The sequence below is a fragment of the Eptatretus burgeri genome, chromosome 2 (genome assembly GCF_056783735.1).
Source record: "Eptatretus burgeri isolate ZD-2024b chromosome 2, Ebu_testis_v1, whole genome shotgun sequence".
NCBI lineage: Eukaryota > Metazoa > Chordata > Myxini > Myxiniformes > Myxinidae > Eptatretus > Eptatretus burgeri.
In genome coordinates this window covers 110,578,668-110,604,368 of record NC_140962.1, presented here as the reverse complement: position 1 = coordinate 110,604,368, position 25,701 = coordinate 110,578,668, and the positions used below count along the sequence as shown (strand labels likewise).

At 42.6% G+C, this 25,701-nt stretch overlaps 3 protein-coding genes across 5 annotated transcripts in view; 1 reads left to right on the top strand and 2 right to left on the bottom strand.

The window, feature by feature from the left end:
• Positions 1-25,701, bottom strand: part of LOC147032820 (uncharacterized) — a 173,443-nt gene that overhangs the window by 130,452 nt on the left and 17,290 nt on the right. The window lies entirely within an intron of this gene.
• KCNJ11 (potassium inwardly rectifying channel subfamily J member 11) lies at positions 10,633-22,745 on the bottom strand. 2 transcript variants are annotated; one of them, XM_085870692.1, is made up of 2 exons: positions 22,605-22,745; positions 10,633-12,366 (listed from the first exon to the last, which is right to left on the bottom strand). In XM_085870692.1, exon 2 carries the CDS (start codon positions 12,320-12,322, stop codon positions 11,120-11,122), a length of 1,203 nt encoding a protein of 400 aa, XP_085726818.1. In that variant the 5' UTR covers positions 12,323-12,366; positions 22,605-22,745; the 3' UTR covers positions 10,633-11,119. The 2 variants fall into 2 exon arrangements, with proteins under 2 accessions (XP_085726818.1, XP_085726819.1); XM_085870693.1 differs by lacking the exon at positions 22,605-22,745 and adding an exon at positions 22,535-22,592.
• The window catches only part of LOC147032819 (uncharacterized), a 106,035-nt gene continuing 103,671 nt past the window's right edge, over positions 23,338-25,701 (top strand). Inside the window, exon 1 of one of the 2 annotated variants that reach the window (XM_085870697.1) lies at positions 23,338-23,507. The gene's annotated coding sequence lies outside the window, so the exon portion shown is untranslated. Of the gene's footprint in view, positions 23,508-23,884; positions 24,025-25,701 lie in introns of those variants that run through there. The other variant, XM_085870696.1, reaches the window with a different exon arrangement.

The window sequence follows — 25,701 nt, the reverse complement described above, 5'->3', positions numbered from 1 at the left end:
GACCAGGTGAGTGCATCGATACGAATGAAACTTTGCAGGTTCATGGTACTCAATGAGTACTACAACTTTGCCTCAGGACATATTGACCGATTTCGCTTAGGTCAGGGGTCAAAGGTCAATTAGTGCAAAAATCGATAATATGCGAGAGCTGGAGGTGCCTTCGTGCCAAATGCTACTCCTCCTAGGGTTATGGTCGGATGGTCGTGAAAATTCACACTAATCGTCTGGACTACATTGTGCACAAACGATCGAGCCGATTTTCGATTTAGATCTTTGTTCACCCACAGCACCCCCTAGAACTTTGGGAATTTCCGATTTCAAACCGCATTTTCGGTACTTTTCATTCAAATGAATACCGAGTAGTTATCAGGAGATGGAACTCGATGAGATTTGATATGCATAATCTTAAGGTGATTCCCTATCCGCCAAATGACCCATTTTGCTCAATATCTTATAGCTTCCATGCTCGGCGACCCATCGCCGCCTACCGGCTTGTCTGTTTGTTACTTGGCAAAAATAGTTTTTCACCAAGTATGTTGGTCTGTTTGTCTGTAACATGATTTTTGGCCACAGTTTTCAAGCAATCGTTCATTCTGAAAGTGTGTGTGTGTGTGTGTGTGTGTGTGTGTGTGTGTGTGTGTGTGTGTGTGTGTGTGTGTGTGTGTGTGTGTGTGTGTGTGTGTGTGTGTGAAGGTGACCAGCCAAGGACAGCAATGCTAAAATTTGGTGACGATCTGAATCCGGTTGTGGATCTCATAATTTTTAAAGTGATTTTTCACCATTGAGAGATAGGGCTAAACCGATATATAGCACAATATCGCTCAAGGTTCTGGATGGATTCACACAAAACTTGGTGGAAAGGTTTGGAATGTCACCAGGACGAATTGATTCAATTTTGGTGAAGATTTGAATCCAGATCTTTCTACGAGGATTATTTAATTTTGAACCGATTCTTCACCATTGAGAGATGGGGCTAAAAACTATATTGCATGTTATCTCAAAAAGTTAGATGGATTTAGATGAAATTTTGTGGACAGGTTGGGCATGTGAAAAGGAGTAATTGATTCAATTTTTGTGAAGATCTGAATCCGGATCGGTTTGAGAATTTTTCAAGTCATTCTTCACCATTGAGAGACGAGACCAAAAACAACATATAGCACAATATCTCAAGAGGTTATGGATGGATTCCACAGAAACTTTGTGGACCGATTGGGTGTGTGAAAAGGACTAATTGATTCAATTTTGGTGAAGATTCGAATCGGCTTAAATATTAATTTTTTAAAAGATTTGAATGTAGATATGAATTTTTTTTTTTAAGTCATTCTTAACCATTGAGAGATGAGGCCAAAAATTATGTATAGCATGATATCTCAAAAAGTTGTGGACGAGTTATGACAAAACTAGGTGGATGAGTTGGGTAGGTGACAAGAATAAGCTGATTCGATTTTGGTTAAGATTCGGATTCAGATCCGACCTATCATCCATCCATCCATTTGGACCATGCTCTGTGCAGAGCGTTGGTGCTACCTAAGCTGTCTCCTTCGATATTGGGCACAATCCTGGACGGGTCGCCACTCCGACACAGTATACCAGCATGCTGGCACTCATTTTGCCGACCTCGGAAGGATGACAGGCCGAGTTAACCCCACCTGGTATTAATTCAACAGCTGAGAGGGATTTGAACTCAGGACCCTAGGATCCCAAGCCCACCACCCTAACCATTAAGCCAACACCAGGCATGACCTATCAGTGGCATACAAAATGTAAACGATTCAACCTGGTGGAGGTCTGTGTTCTTCCGAGTGCCATTCCATTTCGCCAAGTTGTCACAGTGATTTTTCATTTGTTTGTCTGTCTGTGTGCAGGATATCTCAAAAAGTTGTGGATGGATTTGGACGAAGCTTGGACACGTGTGTGTGACAAGGAAGAATTGAGTTAATTTTGATGAAGATCCAATTCAATTCAAGAATCCGGATCAGACTCGAATTTTTAAAAGTGATTCTTCACCATTGAGAGTTTGGGCCAAAAACGATATACAACACGATATTTCAAAAATGTATTGGGCCCGATATGTTCTCGTGGATCAGGCATTGTGTGGTGGAGGTATGCACTCTACCGTGGGCCCTTCAAGTTTTTCATGTGTCCAACGCCTTCACACTTGTTTTAATTCCCAACAAAGCCAATAATTTTTTTTTTGAGGGTGAATGTGAGTGCATGTGTGGGGAGGGTAAAAAGTCAAAGTACTGACAATGGGGAAAAATATGGACATCAACAAGCATAGTAAAGAATGAGCAGGAAAAAATAAATAAATAAAGAGAAGAAGAAGAGAGAGAAGAAAGAGAAGAGAGAAGGAAGCACAGTAACCTACAGCTATGGGGTGGAATCAACATGGACGAACATGTTGACACTTGCCAAAACACTTGATGTAACCTATTCAATAATGCCTGTGCCACCTCCATGCATGTATCTGTAAAGGAATTACCTTTTAAAATAATTATACATTGCATTGTAATAGGTCGACGTCGTATCACCCTTTGTGCTGGCATGAATGAGGGTGAAAGTGAGTACACGCTATCGGAGTGTGGTGAGCGATATGGTGATCTTATCAGTCGTCCTACACATTTCCAAAAAATTGTGGCATAGAGGAATCCACAACTAAAGTTCAATATAACTGAAATAACTTTGCAAAGGCCACCACAGTGCTTTGCAATGAGTATTTTCTCTGAACTGAGATTGCAAAGGATGCCAATACATTAATTAAAGCTCCTGAGTGTATGACATCATTATGGTTTCTGGGAGGGGAGAAGCAGGGAGTGGGGGGTGAAGGGGAAATATTAAGTATTTAGTCTCGTTTGCAATCAGAGTTTGATCAGCCATGGTGGAATAATGGTTTGAGTGTACACTCTGAGCCAAGTAATACCAAACCCTGGCCAGGTGTTACTAGAGACTTAATATATGCTGCTTCCTTGCTTGACCCTGATAATTATCATTGAGTATGGTAGTAGTCCATATAGAGGGATGATACAGGAAAAAAAATGGCCATTCATTCAAATGTGTACACAATGATACTCTTATAAACTCCTATAGATTGAAGTCATAAGCATTTAAAAGCCAGACCTTTTATTCTTGAGCGTTTTCTGAACTACCAAGATTTAAAAAGAAACCAGAATACATCGCTAAAGTACGAGAGATCGCTAAAACGCCACTTTGTACTTGTTCTTCCCCTCTAAAAGCAATGTAAAATTGTAGCCCAACTTAACTCAATAACTGCTGAAGCCATGATGGTGATTCCAACACAAGGAAGTTACTTTGTATCTTGGCTAGTGCAAACAACCCAAAATGTTAAAATATATAAAACATTAATCGTTTTATTACAAAAAGAAATCAAATGTAAATGTGGTTTCAACCAAACCAAGCCAGAATTGTGGGAGGAGGGGTGGGGGAAGATGGGCAGTACCATTCTAAAAGCAAAGCACATCCAAACCATCCCCCAAATCAACTGAAATAAGTATTAAAACAAAGATGTCAAGATAGCAATCCACAAGAGGATTGCGGTCTTATTGGGGTATCATGTGGTCTGGTTGTTTTTTGAGATTTCATCCCTCAATGTTTTTACATTTTATTTTTTATTTTTCGAACATTTTCTGTTTTTACATGGGGTCTACTACAGGGACCCATGATGTAACCTCTTGACATAATCCTGTACACTGGTTCTCGAGTGAGATCATCCACGCTCATCATCATATAACATGCTGATAACACACAATTTTATGTCATAATTAAATCAAATTAAATGTCTACTGGGGTTGAGAAATTGGAGGAGTGCATCGCTGATGTGAAATCCTGGGCCAGTGACAACAGCATGATACTTAATGATTCTAAAATGGGCGTTCAATACTGCACATCCCAGTTTAGGAATTCCAATAAAATCCAATTAATTTCCAGATGTACACATTGGTGCTGAAGGAATTAGTAACTCCGACTCTGCTAAAGACCTTGGCGTTACAGTTGACAATATATTCAGCATGAAGAAACACATCCATTACACCTGCCAAGGAGCAGCAATTGGTATCTCCAAAATTGGCAACATCCGGAACTATCTCAGTCAATATTACACTGAATACCTAGTTCACGCAGATGTCACATCTCATCTTGATTACTGTAACAGTTTGTTGATCAACATACCCAGATTCTAAATGACTCCACTTCAACATATCCAGAACAAATCTGCACACCTCAACACATGCACCAGCAGTGGGGAACACAAGATCTTGACTCTAAAAAGGCAAAGTACTGACAGTGTGGAAGATATGGACATAAACAAACATAGTAAAGAATGAAGAGAAGGGAAGAAGAGGAGGGAGGGGAGAAAGAAAGAGAAAGGAGGGCACAGTAAGCTGAAAATAAGTGGGTTAGGTAAGCTTGGGTTAATGGGGTGGAAATGATCATGGTTAGAGTTGAGGGATCACATTAATTAAATAGTGAACCATCTACTTGAAGCCATGCAGTGGAGAGTGCAATTGAACCACCCCAGAAGGCAATTCCACAGATGGGAGAAAAGAGGAACAAAAGAGTGTGAAGGTGGGTGGTAAGCCTGATTTTTGGAAGTTTAATCAGGAGGGGTTCCTGAAATGACATCCTCGAGTTGCTGGGGATGACTGGAGGGCTGAGAGAGCAGAGGGAATAAAACCATTAGCATTTCTTGGACTATTGTCACATTCCGATAACTGTGTTAAACGCCACTCATGAAATGAAAGTTTTAGATTTTTTGATAGCTTATTAAACGTGTATTAATAAGGGTGGAACATGCTGCCTTATTGTCAGTTAATATCCTCTGTGACCTTGTTGTTACACGAGGCTCGATTTGAGAGAGAGAGCGGGGAAAAAAAAGAAAAAAAAAAAAAAAGAAAACCGTCGTTAGGAATGCATGAGAGGAAGGTTAAAAAAATTGATTCTTTTATTTTGGTGTGTGAGAGATGGAGATGGCCTCAAAGGAGCTAATCACAAGTTGATGTATGTGGATAATGACATGATAAAAGTAATCACCTTTCTAAAATTGTAGCGAAGGTTTGGTTCTACTCAACTGATTAGTTGGATGAGGTTGTGTTCCACATTTAACTTTAAAAGATGATTTGGAACATTCTTGTGTCACCACGACAGATGGTGTTGAAACAAGGAAGGTAATGTAGCATGAGACGAACACAGGTTTTATTGATTCAATAACTGCAAACACCTGGGTCAGATATTGGGAAAACTGAAAAAAAAAGAGAATATATTTCAATAAATTATCGCTCTTTTGAATAAAGTAATTTACTGACAGATTTTAAGTCAGGCTTCATTATCATAGAATACGAGGTCGGTGTCAGCAGACAAATGGCAGAATGTTTTTTTTTTTTTTTTCATCAAATGAAGGTTGATAATAGTATGGTTACCGCAATGGGAAACAAGGTGCGGATGATGTTACGAGTGTTGGACCTCCACTCCAAACATCAGCCACACCTCGTTTCTCATGATGACAGATATGCTCATCAACTTTTAGTTTATAAATTCCATTCTTTATAACAATGGTGCTGACTATTGAAGACTCATTGGGAAAAATTTACATACAGTATATTACATGCAGGACAATGGCGTTAAGAGGCATCTATGTGCTTTGACATGAGTACCAAGGACATTTAAATGGGAGAGTAGATGACATTTGACATGGATCAAAGCATCAGATGAGATCAACAAGAAGGTATATACAGAATTGTGCTACTACATGGAAAACAGCATCCTGGTTGCCATGGCAACCACTTTAGACGACGAACGTATGTCGTGACACACCGTCTCCACAGTCTGTACCTATGTACCAAATATGAAACGTGAAAGTTGAAAACTTTGGGAGTAAGAGTGCGGACAGGGACGGACGGACGGACAACCGGTATCACATAATACGCCCCAACATATATATCGGGCGTATAAAAAAGGGAGCCAAACTAAAGCTGGTTTTGCATTGACCATATAATGAAGGGATATTTCGAGAATTGAGAAGGCCAGCTCAAATGCTTTGCAAAAGGATGAGATACTCCATGCTGCAGCAACGATGATTTGGAGAGCTGGGAGCAAATCAACCTCGAACTGTACACTCGAGCTCGGTATGCAGCACAAGCCGAGACACATCCACATCGGCTAATGGTGTTGGGTGACCAGGCTTAAGACATTTTAGTGCAACTGCCATGACATGGAAATGACAGTTCAAAACAAAACCAGGATGAACTAAAAAGCATCCCAAAAAGCAAAACCCATCCACATGCACTTTGTACTCAAACTAAACGCGCCAAAAACAACAGAAACAAGAACAGCACTGAGCACTCGGTACAGCGCATAACTCTGCCAGATTCAACAATTTATGTTTTGTAGCCCACCAATAGGCCTGATCCACATCCGGACCTTAACCAAAATCTAATCAGGTGATTCTTGTCACTGATCTAACTCGTACACCAAGTTGTCATAATCCACTTTCAACTTTTTGAAATATCATGCTGTTTATCGTTTTTGGCCCCATCTTTTAATGATTAAAATAAATAAATAAATAAAAATCACCAAGTACAACAGGAAAACTGAGCATTTTAAGAATTTCACCTAAGTTGTTGACCTTTGGCCTATGATTACATTTTGGCATATTATGTTGACCCCAAAAGTAATTGGTGGTTAAATGCAGTGACCAGTTATGTAAATCCGGTTTAAATTTCAAGTCAATCGGATGAAAATTGACAATTTTAGAAATGACAAAGTTGTTGACTTTTGGCCTATGCTGAACATTTGACCTCAAAAACAAACTATGTCAGAGCATATACACAGACCAAGGAAATGACATCCAAAGAGTGACAAATCCTTAGTCTCATAATACACTCGTTGACCGGTGTTACCTCAATTATCATGGGAGTCAGCTGAGTGGACACAGCGACAGCAACTCCTTGAGCATGGTAACCATCAGTGACCAGATCAGTAGTAGGTGTAACCACATGCCATGATCTCGCCACTATCTGGTCTCCGAACCTCAGAAAGTGCTGCAATAACGATGTTCAAGTGCTGGAGCTCAGATGATAGGGACAGGTGATCATATTCTCTTCGGGATAGGACATTTCAGGCATCCACCCAAAGGGGCCACCTCAGGTTGACCCGAGGAGACCGACCACCGTCTGGTGGAGGACACCTCAGCGCCATCCTGATACACCACCGCAACCCGACCCAGGAAGGTTGCCTTGTGCTTTTCCCCCTATCATCAAAGAATGGGGGTCCCGAAGGCTTTGTCACAACCCAGTAATCCGGTGAGCTGCCCTATGAAGGGCAGCTGCACAGGAGGTCATATCATGAAGTGGGTTTTCAGTTTTATTTGGGATTTTTGTGTTTTCGAGAATGAAGTATTTTACAGTGGCCGGAGTAAAAATCCTGCCACCATCCTCCTAGAAAAAGATAACCCAACTGCAGGAGGACGTCTGCAGACACAATTGGGCATCAGATATGGATGGCCATTGGCTCAGGAGCTCCTCCACCCTTTGACAGGTTTTGTTTTTAATCCTGCTGGGTGTCCATATCATACACCCTCTTAATCAAGAAACCTGCTGGAGGAGACATTTTAAATCATCCACAACCCGACCATGAAAGTGGACAAGATCAACACCCAAGTAATCCAACTGAGTGAGAAAGCAATGGAGCTCTGGAATAACACATCGATAAGACTTTGAATAAAAGATCGAAATACTGGTGGTGAAGATATGATGCGAGTCTGGATCCTCCAGGGTGAGTCTTTCGCCTGGCTCTGGACCCACAGAGGAACCTCATGAGTAAGGACATGGATACACCTTAACAATGAATACAATAATGTAAGCCTGGTGTTGGCTTAGTGGTTAGGATGGTGGCTTGGGATCCCAGGGTCCTGAGTTCAAGCCCCGTTGGCTGCTGAATTAACACCAGGGGGTTGACTCAGCCTGTCATCCTTCCGAGGTCGGCGAAATGAGTACCAGTGTACTGGTCCCGGTGTATGCCCCGGTTAGAATAGGTGTACCATATCCCTGTGTGTCGTAAGAGGCGACCAGGGTTGGCGTCAGGAAGGGCATCCGGCCATAAAACATTGCCTCAAGAAAAAGCCAAACCCCTGCACAGCAGGGAAAAATGGCTGTAAAAACGGTCATTAATGAATACAATAATGTCCAAAGAGAAAGGAAAGATGACATCTACTGCACTGTACATTGTTGATTTAAAGCTCTTCGCACCGAATGACATAAAATTGGCAAAACAACTTAAATGAGTGAAACTGTTCATCCCACAATATTCAAATGGAAATTGGTCTTCATGAATGTGTCAAGCACACATTCATACAGGGGAAACCAACAAAAACGGACAGGATAAAAAAAAAATTGACTTGGATACAACAATACATGAACTAGAAAATGAACCATGATACAAATACCTCAGAGTGGAAGAGGGCTACCAAACACATGCCACAAACAAATGCGCAAAACAATTGCCGAAGAATAGCTGCATACGCGGCTGATCCTGAAAACATACTTCTCCCCAAGATCGAAATCAAAGCCATAAACCAACTGGAAAAAGCAGTATTCTCATACAGCTGCAGAATATACTGGCCACAAGTGGAAATCAATAAACTAGATATCAAAACAAGGAAACTCCTCACCATCCACAAAATATTGTTGCAAAAATGACCCTTCGGCATTAAAAAAAGTATTTAGTAGAACGGCGGTTGTTTTGTAAGTATTTTAGTTAAGTGTATCCTACTCCATGTGAATAAATATGCATTGCATCTGTAATAGATAAATGTCCACCTTCTGAGTGCTTCTTTTCGGGACCCAGTTTCCTGTCCAGTTCTGTGTATTCTTCCCCATCTTCTTCGTCCCCTCTCCCTCCCTCCACCCTTACGCACAGAACTCTTGCCGGCACGAGCGAGCTGTAACTGCCTCAAACTAATCAAATGCATAGCACTTGATTCCAACGCAAGAACGGATCTGGATGCAATTACATCCCTCGATAATACCACCAATCGAGGGGAAGCATTGATAGGATCAAGAAGCATGCATGCTCCTGAATTAAACAATCAATCAGGGGCAAATTGATTGGCTCGAAAGGTCAGTAGGAGAACTTTCGCATCCTGGAGATGGAAATAAAAGCGCAAGAGAGCGCTCGCTCATGTCAATCAGTCGCCGTCGCCTCACCTCACTCAATTCTGAAGAACAAATCGATGGCTCTTTGCATCGCTGAACTTTGGGTGTGCTGTTCCACAATGGACCGAGTGGAAACATGCTGGAGGACAGCTATAACATTCAGTACACTGGGCACGAGCGTTGGTGGGTAATTCCCGACGACTGAGCACAAACGCAATAAAGTACAGAGTGCACAGTGGGCACTATCCACCGCAGTCGCGAGGGGACCTTGACATCCTCTGGTAGCCATGGTGCTTCAACTCATTCAACGTCCAAGAGGGACGCAGTGGGTTCCGCACGACCCGTCGCACAGGGCAGATTGGGGCAGTCTCATCTTAGCCCCAATTGTGTCTCTTTGTGGAGTGAATGTGACCCATAATTATTTTGCTTCGTGACTGTTTACATTTCATTGTTGCCGTGGGCACTGCTTTGGAGTATAGTAAGGTGAATTATCGTTTCCTTGCCAATGTATAAATCCTGTTCTTGTTGCTTTTATTTTTAATACACGTATAAAATGCGTTGGTTTCTGATTCATCCTTTTCGTCCTGACAGTTTCATCTGGTGGTCCAAGTATAACTTGTTAAAGCTCAAACAAGTGAACATAGTGACAACTGTAGGATTGGCTGAGTACATGAAAAGTTAAGACTCTCGAATCTAATTCGTATGCAAACACTAGGACAGAAAGACAGTAAACGTATCACTAACCCACCTTGCAAAACATTTCCTGACAGGTGCGAAATGAAGATGTCACATGAAACTGAAACAGCAACAAATACAACCCCAACGATTGCAAACCCCCCCCCCCCCCCAAAAAAAAAACAAACAAAAAAGAAGAGGCAATTTGAAGCAAACTATCAACAGATATACACCAACAACTGGGAGAAAGTCAAGAGAACATGGAGATTTAAAATAATAATAAAAAAGAGATAGACAGATTGGGAATAAGACAAATAAGGCTCATTGGAGTGGCACTTGGACGTCAGCTCAACTCGGATGGAGAACAAATCATAATAAATTTGCACAACCAAGGACACGATACCAATGTTTTAAAGAAAATAAATCAGAATCTCAATAATGAAGTCAAAAAATCCTGGAAGCTGAAGAATGTCAAAATTGTGCCAATGATAATTTGAGCAATGAGAATGATAAAGAAGAACCTCACGGAGATCGAAAAAAAAAGTTGGAAGTTGTCTGGGGCTGAGTGACCATCCTGAAAAAGAGTCCTCGGAACAAAACTTTGAGAACAAAACTTCACACTTTGGTCCATGATTCGTAACAGCCCTTACCAAAATGGAGGTGGCTACTTCAACACCTGGGAGGACTCAGTTCCATCTTCTGAAACCTGCATATGGAGACAACAACCAACAGCGCACACACGCACTCTTCCGCCATGTGGGTGGACGGGTTAACAATAAAAAAGCATTTCAGAATGAGTCAACATTTTTAATTCAATCACCCAGAGAGTACACACTGGACATTGTACATATACTATTGTGATTTTATGACTATTTGCTGACAGTGTACTTTGTTAGTATGCAATATTTCATTATCCATAAATATTCAACACACTTCATAGTAAAATCATTCCTGCTCTTTTGGAATCTCAAGATGGATGTGCTTTCTAAAATTCATTATTTAAATAGTTATGATAGAATACAACAGCAAAAGAAACATCATGTATGATAATAAATTAGAATGCTGTTTATTTCTTATTTGAGAGTGCTGATCCCCATCAATGTTGCTTCTTATGCAGACATTTGGCTCTGATTCCATAGCCACTCACCATATTAAAGTACAAAAAGCTTCATAAAAATACAGCTCAAAGGCATTTGAATGTTAAGAAAGAGCATGGCACATATGGCAAACCCCAAATAAGAGGCATAGCTTTCGCATTCAAGGACTATGAACGAGCCTTGCTAACTACGAGGTCCCTGCAGCTTGCTTGTGGAAGGTCTCTCCTTAGATGGCTGTTTTTGCTTCTCTGCAAATCTTTTCTTGAGAGGACTCTGGGCCAAGACATCCAATTGTGTTATTTCCTCCGTTTCTCTGGTACAACCCTCAAGTTCTCGGGCACTGCATCGCGGAGTGGCCACACGAGTTGTATTACCAAACTTTGAGTAGTCAACTGAGTATCTGCCATCCTCCTCACAAACAATGGGCACAAATCTGTGACCCCAAAGGATCTCATCTGCCAGATAAGAAGTCCTTGCTTGGGTGGTAATACCAGTGGTTTCAACAACACCCTCGAGAATGACGATGACCTCCAGATCTTCATGCTGCAGTGCAGAAGGTGAAAGGTCATAAAAGGGACTTTCATGGTCAATAGTGTGGCATATGATTAACGGAGACACCAGAAATATACTGTTACTGCCCAAGGGGTTCTCCATCTGGATGTCAATTTGGTCAAGTGGCAGTACCTCACCCTCAGCAGTTGTTGTTCTTTTCACAAGCTGCATACGGATGCTAGCACTGATGATCATGCTCTTCCGCAGGTCCCCCACACGGAACATAAAGCACAACTTGCCAGAGCGCACTGTAATGACGGCATGCTTGCTAAAGATGAGAGTCTCTGCTCGCCGGTGGGCCTGCGCTGTCTTCATGAATATGCAGCCAAGCATTATAGCATTGATAATCAGGCCACAAATGTTCTGCAAGATGAGTACCCCAATCGCGAACGGACACTCATCAGTGATCATGCGTCCACCAAAGCCAATGGTCACTTGGACCTCAATGGAGAAAAGAAAAGCTGACGTAAATGAGTGCACGGATGTAACACAGGGGAAAGTACCGTCTTCTCCACCATTGTCCTTCTGGTCTAGGTCCCCATGTGCAAAAGCGATAAGCCACCAGACGAGCGCAAAAAGAAACCAGCTGCATAGGAAGGACATGGTGAAAATGATGAGTGTATACGGCCACTTAAGGTCGACAAGGGTGGTGAACACATCCTGGAGGAAGCGGCCTTGCTCTCGGATGTTGCGGTGTGCCACATTGCAGCCTCCATTCTTGCGGATAAACCGTGCCTTGCGCTCACGATACGTCTTGGGCTGCCATCCAATGTCTTCCTCAGCAAGGCGTGTGAGCATGTATTCCTCAGTCAGAAGGCCCTTTCTTGCCAACATAGTGATTTGGCTGCACCATCACGTCAGGCCTACTTGGCACAGGCCTTCCGGTAAATGACAGTGGGAGAGGTAAAAAAAAAAAAAAAAAAAATTAAAATCAAAAATAGAAATAGATCCGAGAGGCATGTATCAGGTACTTTCACCAAAAGGTAAAATAGGTTGTAAAAGTTAATTATTTTTGTTAAAAGAACACACAGTTATGGATGCAAGTTGAACTACAGTTCTTCAATCCATTTATCAATGCCAAAATCCAACCAGCGATCAGAAAATCATATTTATGTCTGATGAGCAAATGCACATGTATGCTGTACAGGAGAAAGGGATGAGGGAAAGGTATATTAAAGTAGACTTTGTGGTTCATTGTATTGTTAAAAAAGGTTTATTACCCCACGTAAACAAAGCGAAAAGCGGGGTTAAGCAATTGGTTCAGGACTGTCTGTCTGTTTTAACATGAGACATCAGTTTATGATCGAGGAACATCGTATTTAAATTGAATGTTATATTTTTAACAAGCATCGGAACATGAATAGGAAGACGTCTGTCATTTTACCATACACTGGCTCTGAATTCGTACCGACCGCACATGCACAGAGAGGAGTGAGATAATATTTTTACTCTGTCTGGCTACCTGACAGTCAAACAAAATTGAAAGTCATTTCAAAGAGGAAACTTAGTTTTTAAGGAGATTATAAAGGTCACAAACAACAGGTACAAAGAACTAATGTGACATGTTAGATAGGGTGGTGTAATAGACACTGGGGAGAACGGCAGTAAAACCCAGAATTTATTTGCTTATTTATTTATTTATATGACTTTAAACCTCTTTAAACCTTTATTAAATTGAATTATATACTTCAAGACTGTAGAACACAAATTGCCAACACAATACTTCCAGGAATCGAGCTGTGCAATCGATATAAAGCACGAGGGGGTGTGGCATGTGAGAGGGACAGTATCGGCAGTTTTATGAATCTCATAAACGGCAGCTCCAAATCGTCTTATTACAGTGTATAAGATGATGTATCAAGACTGCTTCAGTAGCACTAAACTTCTGGATGATTTATTTATTTATTTTAAAACAATCTTTAACACGTTGACTACCAACTCTTATTGTATACACCACTCCCATCTGCAAGTACACTCGGCATGTACACCACTGGTCAAAAGTTTTAGAACACCCACATTTTTCCAGTTTTTACTGAAATTTGATGAATTCAAGTCCAGTGAATTACCTGAAATGGTACAAAGCAAAGCGGTAAACTGCCAGAGGTTAAAAAATAAAAGTTTAGGTTACCAAAAATTGAAAATTAATGTGAATTTCGAGTAATCAAAAAGGCCCTTTTCAGAGAACAAGTAATGGGTTAGCAACTGCAGCTGTTCTGCAGCAATGGAAGTAAATTAAGCCTTGAAAGTTGATGCTAACAATTGCTGCAGCCTACACCCTCTGAAGCATTATTTGGACAATATTGCACTGCAGGAAGTAGTATATTGCTATCATAATGGCGAGAAAAAGACAATTAACAAAGGAAGACAGACAGAACATTATAACCCTTAAAAGTGTAGGTCTTTCCTTTAGAGAAATTGCAAAGCAGGCAGGGTGTCAGTGAGTACAGTTTCCTACACCATCAAAAGGCATTTGGAAACTGGAGGAAACTCTGACAGGAAGAGGTCTGTCAGACCCAAAGCCACAACACAATCAGAAGACAAGTTTCTGAGAGTCAACAGCTTGTGTGATAGGTGGCTCACAGGACAGCAGCTTCAAGCACAGCATAATACTGATCGAAATAAGGAAGTCGCAGTTTCAACTGTGAAGAGAAGACTTCAAGCTGCAGGTTTGACAGGTCGAGTGGCAGTAAGAAAGCCATTGCTAAAGGCCCAGTCACACCTTGACGTTTTAGCCAACGTATGCCGATTTTTGAAATGTTTTTCTAAAATGCTGGCACACGTTGAATACGTTATGGGTAAGTTTTGATAACATTGAGAGCACGCTGAAAAACACTGCCATACGTCGTTGTACGCTGGCTTTAAATTGTACTTTTCGGTTGTCCTCAAATTTTTGCATGCTTGAAATTTCACGACGTATGCCGGCGTATGACTCACACGTTCCGCTACGCTGACCACAAGTTGTATGCACGGTCTGCGATCGTTGACAGACGTCAACACATGCTACTTTTAAGTTAATCATAAGTTGAGACACGCCGAGGTAATGTTTAGCGTACCCGAAACTTATTTCTAACCTATGATTAACGTGTTGTTGGCACGTTACGCGATCGTTGCCACACGTCGACAGACGTTACTTTTAAGTTACTTATAGGCTGAAAGACGTCGGTATAATGGATCGTCCTTGCATCAGCGTCCACGGCCACGGCCAGGACACTTATTTGCAGCATTCTTCAAACTTTTCTTCGGCATTACAAGGATGTTCACACTTCGATGTCCAGCTTGGCTATGATTCCAATTGTCCATCGGCAGCGTCTATTTAAAATAGTGGAGTTTGAGCCATTTAGCACGTTCAATAGAAACGATTAAAATTTCCGAGCGCCAGCGTCAAAAAAACAAAGGCGAGTGACAGCAATTTAAATCGTTCATTGTAAACAATGAAAATAGCTGAGTGGTACCGTTTAAAAGTCGTTGAGTGTAAAAAAAATCCAATTGTTGAGCGCAAGCGTCTACTTTCAATAGTGGAGATGCAGCCATTTAAATAGTTGAGTAGCAGCCTATGAATAGCAAACCCCACGTCACCGGCAAAGATAAACTGCCGCATGATATGGATAAGTTAGGCTATCGTTGGGCATAGTTTGTGAACGCCGGCTACACGATAATTATTCGTTGGTATACCGTATCTATAAGTTATCGAAGCGCTCTATGCACATTATTAGTTCATTGTGCATTTGTCCAACCTGTTATGAATAGACCTAAATCGTAAAAACAAGCCATAGCTCATTGTTGAAAAAGCCCCATAAAAAATTAGCCGCGAAGAACTTCGAACAATGGTGCAAAGATGTCTCCTACCCGTGGACACGCGGACGCAAGGAGGATCCATCATAACCCACACCCTCCCCCTCACACTCACCTACTACTGCCAACATGAACAAACTACTACTTATACTAATACTGATACTGATGACATGGACATCGACTCAAAAAAGGACTCGAAAACACTGTTGGGTTCCCCTTTTATGAACACCATTTTTATATACCAATTCCCAAAACCGCTGGGAACACGTCTTTATATGGCAGTTGTAAGTTAGAAACACGTTCATTTATTTTTTTTGTCGACCGGAAGACGTCATTGGAATACGTCTACATACCTCAATGTGTGTTGGGACTACGTAAAGAATTGGTTCAAAGCACGTCAAACATAAGTTAGAAATAAGTTTCGCATAAAAAAGACATTACCGCGACGTGTTTCGACTTATGAGTAGCTTATAAGTAGCCTTTGTGGACGTGTGTAAGCGTCCGCATATCGTGTGTACAACTTATCCCCATCGCATGTGGAACGTGTCATACGCCAAGTACGTTGTAAAATTTTGAACATGTTTAAAATTTCTTGACGTACTCTACTTACTACGACGTATGATAGCATACTTTAGCGTTCTACTCACGTATACCAAACTTACTCATACCGTATTTGATGTGCCCCAACGTTTAGACACATTTTTCTTAGGTCGGCATACACTGGCAAGATCGCCAAGGTGTGACTGCGATGTTGACACTTCCATTTCTATGGCAGTTATGATTCGAATCGTTGTGCGTCAGTCTTTTAATAGGCTACGTCACGACATCGTCGGCGATGCGTGCAACGTGCTATGCCTAAGTTAGACTATCGTTGGGCATAGGTTGTGTAGGCCAACAACAGGTTCAGCATTCGTTGGTACAAGTTGTCTATAACACAACAAAACATTCTGTGTCCATTACTAATGCGTAATACATAAGACCAAGTCGCTATGAATACGTCCGGATCTTTAAAAAAAAACATCAAAAGTTCAACGTAAGCCAGCGTTTTACATAAATTTTAATACGTTGCCATCGCTGGCTAAAACGTCAAGGTGTGACCGGGCCTTAAGATGGCAAAATAATAAAAAGAGGCTTGCCTGGGCCATGAAGCACCGCCAGTGGACAACTGAAAACTGGAAGGTCTTATGGGCCAATGAATCAAAATTTGAAATCTTCGGTTCATCACGCAGGGTTTTTGTACGCCGTCGAGTAGGCGAAAGGATGGTTCCTCAGTGTGTGACACCAACTGTCAGTGTGTGACACCAAGGAAGCGTGATGATCTGGGACTCTTTTGCTGGATCCAGAGTTGGGGACTTGCACAGAGTGACTGGCACCCTGAACCAAAAGGGCCACCACAGCATTTTGCAGCACCATGCAATACCCTCTGGTCTATGGCTAGTTGGTCAGGAGTTCATCCTTCAGCAAGATAACGACCCAAAACATACCTCCATGCTATGTCAGAACTACCTTAGAAGAAAAGAACAAGACGGTAGGCTTCAAATCATGAAATGACCAGAATAGTCTCCAGACTTAAACATCATCAAGCTGGTTTGGGATGAACTGGACAGAAGGGTGAAAGCAAAGCAACCCACAAGTGCAACACATTTGTGGGAACTTCTGCAACAGTGTTGGAAAGAACTTTCTGAACAATATTTGATTTCCATTGTAGAAAGAATGCCACGAGTATGTTTGGCTGTTATATCTGCAAAAGGTGGCTACTTTTATGAGTAAAAAATTTAGATTAAATTTTGTTCAACAAAACGATTCCATGATTTCTTTTTTATCTGCAATTGTTTATTTGTTCTATGCTTTAATTTCAGAGTACATTGAAACATTAAACTGCTTAAATTTCAGTAAAAACTGGAAAAATGGGAGTGTTCTAAAACTTTTGACCGGTAGTGTACATATACTTCAATTTCAAAGTTTACCCTTCCATGAGCAAATCTAAGTTCATATCTTATCCATTGCTGCATAAACCCCACATTATGAGAAAACTCGTAGCACAAGATTTTCAATTCCGTATGCCAGGTATGAGCTATCTTATCTGGTAGGACTATTTTAGGCACTGAATCGATGTTGGTATCACGTCATTGCTAATGGTAGATCATGTGCTGAGTACCTACCAGGTGTTGTTATTTTTCTTTTTTGTTACTTCTCATTACCCTTCCAAATGGCACGTATGAATGCAAATGAAGTGGCAAAACTACTCATGGAGACTGATAATGATGATCATGATTATTATATTGATTTATGTTCACCAAACTGCCAGCCGATCTTTTGTTGCGTTATCTGGCACGGCAGCATATTCTGTTTACGATACAATAGCATAATCGTTTTGACGAGAGCACTCATAGTGGCAGAATCTGGTACACCCAGCACTACGAGTATACTTGTAGTCAGCAGTCAACATGTTAAAACTACAATTTTATTAAAATTGTAGTATATACTTAACACTGCATGGGGTATTGTGTTCTATGAACTCTCAAGTTTAATATGGCGTCATACCCATTTTTCATATCTTTATATGCTCGCCTTTTCTTGGGCATTCTGCATTGCTGGAACTAGGAGGTGTTTTATTTTAAAAAATTTCCAACACTCCATTTTTTTTAACACAGTCTAAAGCTAATGGAAGAGCTACAACACATAAGTCAACGCAGTATGCACGCACACACACACACACTGCCTATTAACATGAGACAAACAGACAGTAACCTTGGGGAAGCAACTTCCAGGAGAACTCAGGGTGTTGGTGGCACCATCTCATCTCGTGGCAAAGATTTTCCCGATGCTACCAGTTGGGCATTTTATCTCTTTGGAGGAGGTGGGCCCCCACCTATTCCAAAGAGATGCCAACTCGCAGGGTTTATCAGTGTTCCATCCTCTAAATGCTGAGTGTCAGAATCATGTGTATGTGACACTTGTGTTGCAGCTCTTCCATTAGCTTTAGACCATGTAAGGAAAAAGTGGAGGTCAGACTCGTACTGCCGGCTTTCCACACTCAGAGCAGATGCTCTGGCCACAATGCGAGAGTCTGGTTGACCACTTGAAGTCATTGGTTAATCTCACTGTGAATCAGAGACTGTTTGACAGATGTGCACTACAACCATGATTTTCCATTTAGACAAGCGAACATTCCATAGGACATCCCCCTGGATGTGCATGCCAAGACTGGACGTCTAAAAATTGGTGAAGTTAGTGGTCATTCAAAAATTGACACTGGAGGTAAAGGGAGGGGGTTGGGGAAGATATAACCAGGTGTTAAAGAACATGACATCAAAACATCAACACATTACACGACATATCACTCATGTTTTAAAACAGGTACAGGCCGACTGATCCAAATCAATACGGTCTACACTTAATACACAGTGAACTATAAGGGCACTTGGTAGAGCAGATACTTCCGCCCCGCAATGCCTGATGAACGAGAACATATTGGGTCCAATACATTTTTGAAATATCATGCTATATATCATTTTTGGCCCGATCTCTCAATGGTGAAGAATCATTTTAAAAATTAAATAAATCTCGTATCCGGATTCGAATCTTCACCAAAATCGAATCAATTTGGCCTTGTTACACACCAGTGTCCACCAACTTTCATCCAAAACCGTCCACAACTTTTTGAGATATACAGTATACATCAGATTGGTCCCAACGCTAGATGGTGAAGAATCACTTAAAAAAATTCTAGTAACCGGATCTGAACCCAGATCTTCACCAAAATCGAAGGAATTCTTCCTTGTTACACACCCAACCTGCCCATCAAATTTCATCACGATCCGTCCACAACTTTTGATATATCCTGCACACAAACAGACAGACAGACAGACAAACAAACAGAGAGGAGTGAAACCATAACCTCCTTCCACCTTTGGTGGTGGAGGTAACAATTTGTGGAAATGTTTTATTATTCTTTTCATAATAATTGTTCTTGATGGATTTTTTCGATATTTAAATTAAAGGCCCGTCTGACTCCATTTTATTGCACGTTTCAACAGTAATAGAGTTGGTTGAAGCAAAATGCTCTGTTCATTTTTTGATGAAATGTAATTAAAGGATGCCTCTCTTGGGATCCATCAAAAATGAAGGTAAACAAAAAAAAAATTGGAATACTAGAAATAGCAGCTCCCTTCAGGATCATTGTCATGTCATCTCCACCCCAGCCCTCACAGATTTTTTTTTTTTTGTTCGCATGACCTGACCAAGGGGACTACCAAAACGAATGCAAAATTTGGTGGGAATTGGCCCAGTCCTGGTTTTTAACACACACACACACACACACACACACACACACACACACACACACACACACACACACACACACACACACACACACACACACACACACACACACACACCAGAGAATTGCCTTATTTCAAACTGTACAATCAGGGGGATATCTGCCATTGTCTGGGAAGGTGGGGGGTTGCGGAGGGAGGTGGGGGTTTGGTTGGCTGCGTGGCTGGGTGAGCTTTTCCCGGTGGTGGTTTTGGCTGTGAAAGAATAACAGACAAACGCACAAATGAAATTATTTACAAGATTTCAACATTTTCAATGCACATGTGCCAGAACACCTCCATAGCTTTTTCCTATGCAGCGTCTTGCGGGAGTGGGAGGGGAGGGGATTTTTTTTGGTGCGTTTGACTTGATGCTGGGTACCCCCAGCATTTGTACAAAATCTGGTGGAGATTGGCCCAGCCGATCTATTTTCTCAATGATTTTCATACACACACAAACATAGAGAATTTTCAAATGGGGTGAGGGTTTTGTTGGGGGTCGAGGAGGAGGAAAGGGGGGCTTTAAACCTTTCCCAGATCCTGAAATTCTGACACCCAAAATGTGGGGCCTTGACGTGTTAGTTTGGCCGTGAAAGAAAAACAAACATGCAAATACTTTAAAATACAGTTACGGTATTTATATGTAATTTAATATAGTGGGATTGAAAAAGGAGCAAAACTTTAAAATCAAATGTTTAGACTGGTTTCTTACATATCATGGTGAGTCTGTGCTGTAGGGCTGGCAGGACAACCTAGAGGTATACACTCGTATCTGAGCTGTGTCGCCTGGGTTTGAGTCCCAACAGAGCTATAAACTGTCACCATAGTGCTTCGCAGGCAGAACGATATTATATCAATGTATGTTTTCCCTTCTGCCGGCATTAGTTGGATGTTAAAGATCCCACAGTGTCCTTCGAGAAGAGTAGGCAGTCTATCACAGGCACCATGGCCAAATTACAAATTCTTGTCATCTTCAGTCAGGCCTGGACAGTTGGCCAGGTCATGAAAGACTTGTACCAAAATTGTTTCCTGGTAGTCCCCATGAGGAGAATAACTGTGGCCACTGTCGTAGTAGAAGTAGTAGTACTAGTAGTGAGTCTGTGCTGTGCAAGATCTACCTCTGTGGTTATTGCACACAAGAGGTTGAAGGATGTTGGTTGACACAAGAAGTTGTGCAATTTTCCAGTGGGTATTTGATCTACATTTACAGAGCGTTACAGGGTGTGTGGGATGTGTGAAAATATAGGTAAAAGGTGTTATGTAATTTTTGGATGACTCCATAGCAAGTAAACAAAGTTAAACGGAAGATCCCTCGTCTGAGTATTGAACTAAACACATGACAGTTCTACAAATACAAGCCATACGAGTTACCAGTGGTGAAACTCAAGGACATGACCCTGTCCTTTTAATGACTAGAATGCAGCCACTGCTGCAGAAGAGACATCAAAATTGACACTTGACATACCAAAAGCTCAATACTTGCCTCGACTCATGAAAACCTCACAAGGATGTGTTTAGCTCAGGTATAATGCATGTTCACCCCCATCATTGTTCAGTTTCTGTACGGCAGGTAGGAGATTTTAAAGCACACGCAAACAAAACTCCCAAATAAAAATAGATCACTGCTGTAATTGATACTCCAGATAGTGCTTGGTTGGATCCCAGTGAAGCAGGGGGAGTTTGTCGTGCTTGTGAAAAACTGACGCTGTTCACCGCGCCATTTTGCGGGATTCAAACGGCGAGGACGTCTTCCGAAAGGAGTGTCGTCGCATGAACTCCAGTTTGGTTCTGTTCATTCTCTGCACTCTGCCCGTGGGATGCATCAAATCTCATATTCTATAGTGACTACAAACAAATAATTAAACTCGACTGAGCAGGACATATACATATATATATATATATATATATATATATATATATATATATATATATATATATATATATATATATATATATAGTGGCAGGATGGCATACAGGTACATGCAGTCGCCTCTAAGCTGTCTAGCTTGGATTTGAATGTCTGCCGAGCTACAAACTGTCGTCCTGGTGTTTCACAGGCAGGGTGATTCAACAATGTGTTTTCTGTCCTTCGGATGGACGTCAAACTGGGCGTCCCATCTGCCAGCATTAATTGGTGGACGTTGAAGACCCCATGGTGTCCTCCATGAAGAGCAGGTGAGCTATTGCTGGCTCCATGACAAATTACCAATGCTGTCCTAATTCGTCGGTCGTCGGGCCTGGCCAGCTGGCTCGTGAAAGACGGGCCAAAATTTTTCCCCAGCCAACCCTGAGAACATGGGAATAATTGCTGGCATTTTACATGTACATGGTGTTACAAAAGGAACTGTGCAGTAGAAACAACACCTTTTGTGCGAAAACAGGTCTTACAGAGAAACGTATGTAATGTCAGCTGGTGGGTATCTCACCTGAGCGAGTCAATGGAACCTGCAGGTGAACAAGCATACATTTAAATTTTCAGAGCAACAAACACACTTAACACAAGTATTTTGTTCGGTTCACTGTTAATTTGACACATCCTGTATGTCATAAGTTTCGGGTGATTGGGAGAACCTGTCGTTGAGAAGAATGGCACAAAAAACAAAAATAAAAAAGGGACCAAGACATTGCCAATCTCGCAACAGACAAGCAGGCGGACATCTCGTCACAGAGGACGTTTCATCCACTACCTGACAGACTTCCTCAGGTCCCACCCTCACCCCCCCCCCAAAAAAAAAATTTATATAATAATAATCTATATTTATATATGCAAATATAAAAATTATAAAAAAAATATATAATAATAATCTATATTTATATATGCAAATATAAAAATTATAAAAATTTATATAATAATAATCTATATTTATATATGCAAATATAAAAATTATAAAAAATATACAAGAGGAATTGCTTGCGGTGTTGAAGCAAAACCCACGTCGCTCTCTCAAACGAGCGTGCGGAGGGACAATCAATGCGCAGTGTTTCTCCGTGACACGTGAACTCACCGAATGCTCCCGGTTCGACCTTGTGTTCGTCGCTCCAAGTCCCGGCAGCGCCATTTGCCGCCGTGAGCAGCGCCAAGTGACGGCGCGATCCTGCCGACATATCACTGTCGGGTGAGGTTTCTGCAGCGTCGTCACGGCGTCCTGTATCCGTGATAAGGGATAGCAGGTGGAAAGCGTGCAAGGGGGGAGGAAAGGGGGAGGAGATGGGGAGATGGGGGTGGAAAGGGGAGGAGATGTGGAGAAATGGGAAAAGGGGGAGATGGGGAGGGAAAGGGGGAGGAGATGGGGAGGAGGGAAAGGGGGAGGAGTTGGGGAGGAGGGAAAGGGGGAGGAGATGGGGAGGAGGGAAAGGGGGGAGATGGGGAGGAGGGAAAGGGGGAGGAGGGAAAGGGGGGGAGATGGGGAGGAGGGAAAGGGGGGAGATGGGGAGGAGGAAAAGGGGCAGGAGGAGATGGGGAGATGGGGGTGGAAAGGGGAGATGTGGAGAAATGGGAAAAGGGGAGATGGGGAGGGAAAGGGGGAGGAGATGGGGAGGAGGGAAAGGGGGAGGAGTTGGGGAGGAGGGAAAGGGGGAGGAGATGGGGAGGAGGGAAAGGGGGAGATGGGGAGGAGGGAAAGGGGGGAGGAGGGAAAGGGGGGAGGAGGGAAAGGGGGGGAGATGGGGAGGAGGAAAAGGGGGGATGGGGAGGAGGGAAAGTGGAGGGAGATGGGGATGGGAAAGATGGAGAGATAAAGAAGATGGAGATTTTAATTAATTAAATAAATAAACAAACAAACAAACAAACTGCGGCACGAGTGTGAAGGATCGCGGATCTGCTCTCGTGAAGGCTTCCTGCCGGTGGGTCAAAGTCAGAGCCCGGACTAAGGTGCAACTTCATGCCTCACCTGGCCCGCACAGGAGTGGTAAGCTGGTCCGGTCCTCACCTGGATTAGGCCGTGCTGGAAAGCTGGCCTGCCCGACGGCGTCACTCCCCTTCTCGGTCTTGTTTGTGGGCGATGCGTGAGACAATCCAGCACCCGGGGTGGTTTTAAAAAAAAATGTTTTCAGCCTTTTTCCCCTGGAATGGTCACTCACTGCGACTGCTTCGGTTGAGCGCCTGACGTCACCACCCTTCCCTTCATCTCCATTTGCCTCGAATTTAACCCAACTCAGGATTCACGAGTGGACCGTTAAAACGGACAGGTTGCACCAGAACAGGACGACCGGTGTCATCGCTGGAACGTCCGAAAGAAAAGGAGACATCAGGAACAAGTGGCCGCGTTTTTATTTATTTTAAACAAATTTCATAGAAATTTCTGAGGCAGCTCCGCGGACGTGGGAAACAGCCGGCTTTCTGTTGAGTTCCCGCTCATTTGCTCCGTTCCCACAGATCCACGCGCAGCCTGTGCAAGCGTCCGTCCGCTCGCGTGCACTTCTGAGGTAAAAATGTTCGTGTTTTCCGGCGGATCTTGTTTGGTTCCTTCGGTTCCGCGACTTCTCATTTCCCTGTAAAAGGGATATCTCACGAGAGTCCGAGGAACACGGACGTTTTATTCAATTTTTCAACATACAGGTGTGTGTGTGTGTGTGTGTGTGTGTGTGTGTGTGTGTGTGTGTGTGTGTGTGTGTGTGTGTGTGTGTGTGTGTGTGTGTGTGTGTGTGTGTGTGTTCCATTCCCAATCATCTGGGAGAGCGCTCGCCAAGTGGCTTAAGCACTCAAGCGATCACTCCAACAAACCGTCTGGCTTGGCAAGCGCTGGCTCGCTCATTGGGAATAAAACACACCACAGGAGCCAAGTGTATATGATTTGTACAAAATATTTTGCTTAATTGTAATTGCCTATATTAATTGAGAGGCAAAACAGTTTATTTGACTATTATGAGCAACTTGGTCTGAGAACGTCGGAACAACGAGCGTGTCAGGATCGAATAGACGTCATGACGGAAACACGTGAACTGGAAAAGGGAGGGGGAGGGTGTCGTTGTTGGTCGATTTTCAAACCAACATGCCATCATCAATGGCGAATTATTTAACCCTTTTACACATCTGTTTAGAGGTACCTTCATTACATTCCACTATATGCTGCAATGAGGCAGGCAAGGTACGACAGGTATAATGGAAGGACTGTTTATGAATGGAATTCCTCTTTGTTGGCACATTGGATAGGATCGATCCTATTGTTACGGATCTGGAAACCATATGCATTCAAACGCACAGATGTGCCAAAGCTCAATTATTCCATCAAGTACATGTGAGACAGGTCCCTTCCTTTTGTCTTGTGGGAGAATCAAAGGTGTGCGTTGCGATGTTCTTTTAGGTAGGTTATTACATCCAACGAACCATCCAACAAACCATCTAAGACCATCCAACAAACAAACCGACAACACCACTGAACAAGCGCTTCACTCGCCTAACCGGCGACTCGCTGTCCGAAGCAGAATCTCTGGCAGTTCCTTCTCGGCTTCCACAAACTTGGTAACTTCTTTTTGACGAGTATGGGTATGTGTGGAGTGGGGGCGGGGTTTTCCCCGGCATGGCCGAAACCCAGCCGAGAAAGGGCGGACCCATGGGAGCCCTGTCCAATCAAGGCAGAGAGTGAGCAGGGCAGAGAGTCCAATCAGGGCAGTGACGTCTGTTCCATCGAGCCCCCGCCCCGTTCAGGGAGGTCCATAAAAGTTACGATGCCATCCTCAGCATAGAGTTTTGAGGGGGTTCGGTCATTGGTTCTGAGTAAGTCTCTTGGAGGAGGAACGAGAGTTCTTTTGGAGGAGCAAGTTGGTTGGTGTGCGCTCTACATTTTGCTGGCGTTCGTGGAGTTTTCCTGGGTCCCGTTCACGACCCTGATCTCCACCCTGGGACTCCGACTGCCCCGCTCTGTTTCCTCCACGGGCACGAGCCCCACGCGTGTGACTGTGGGCCGAGCCGCACCACCAATAGCAGGTGCTGTACCACATAGCACTCCCTCCCTTCAACGTGCAGGTACCCACGTGAACTGCGACCCCAAGCAGTTCTCTCCCTCTCTGGCTGCGGGGATCTTTTAATAAATCATCTGAGTATATGTATATATATATATATATATATATATATATATATATATATATATATATATATATATA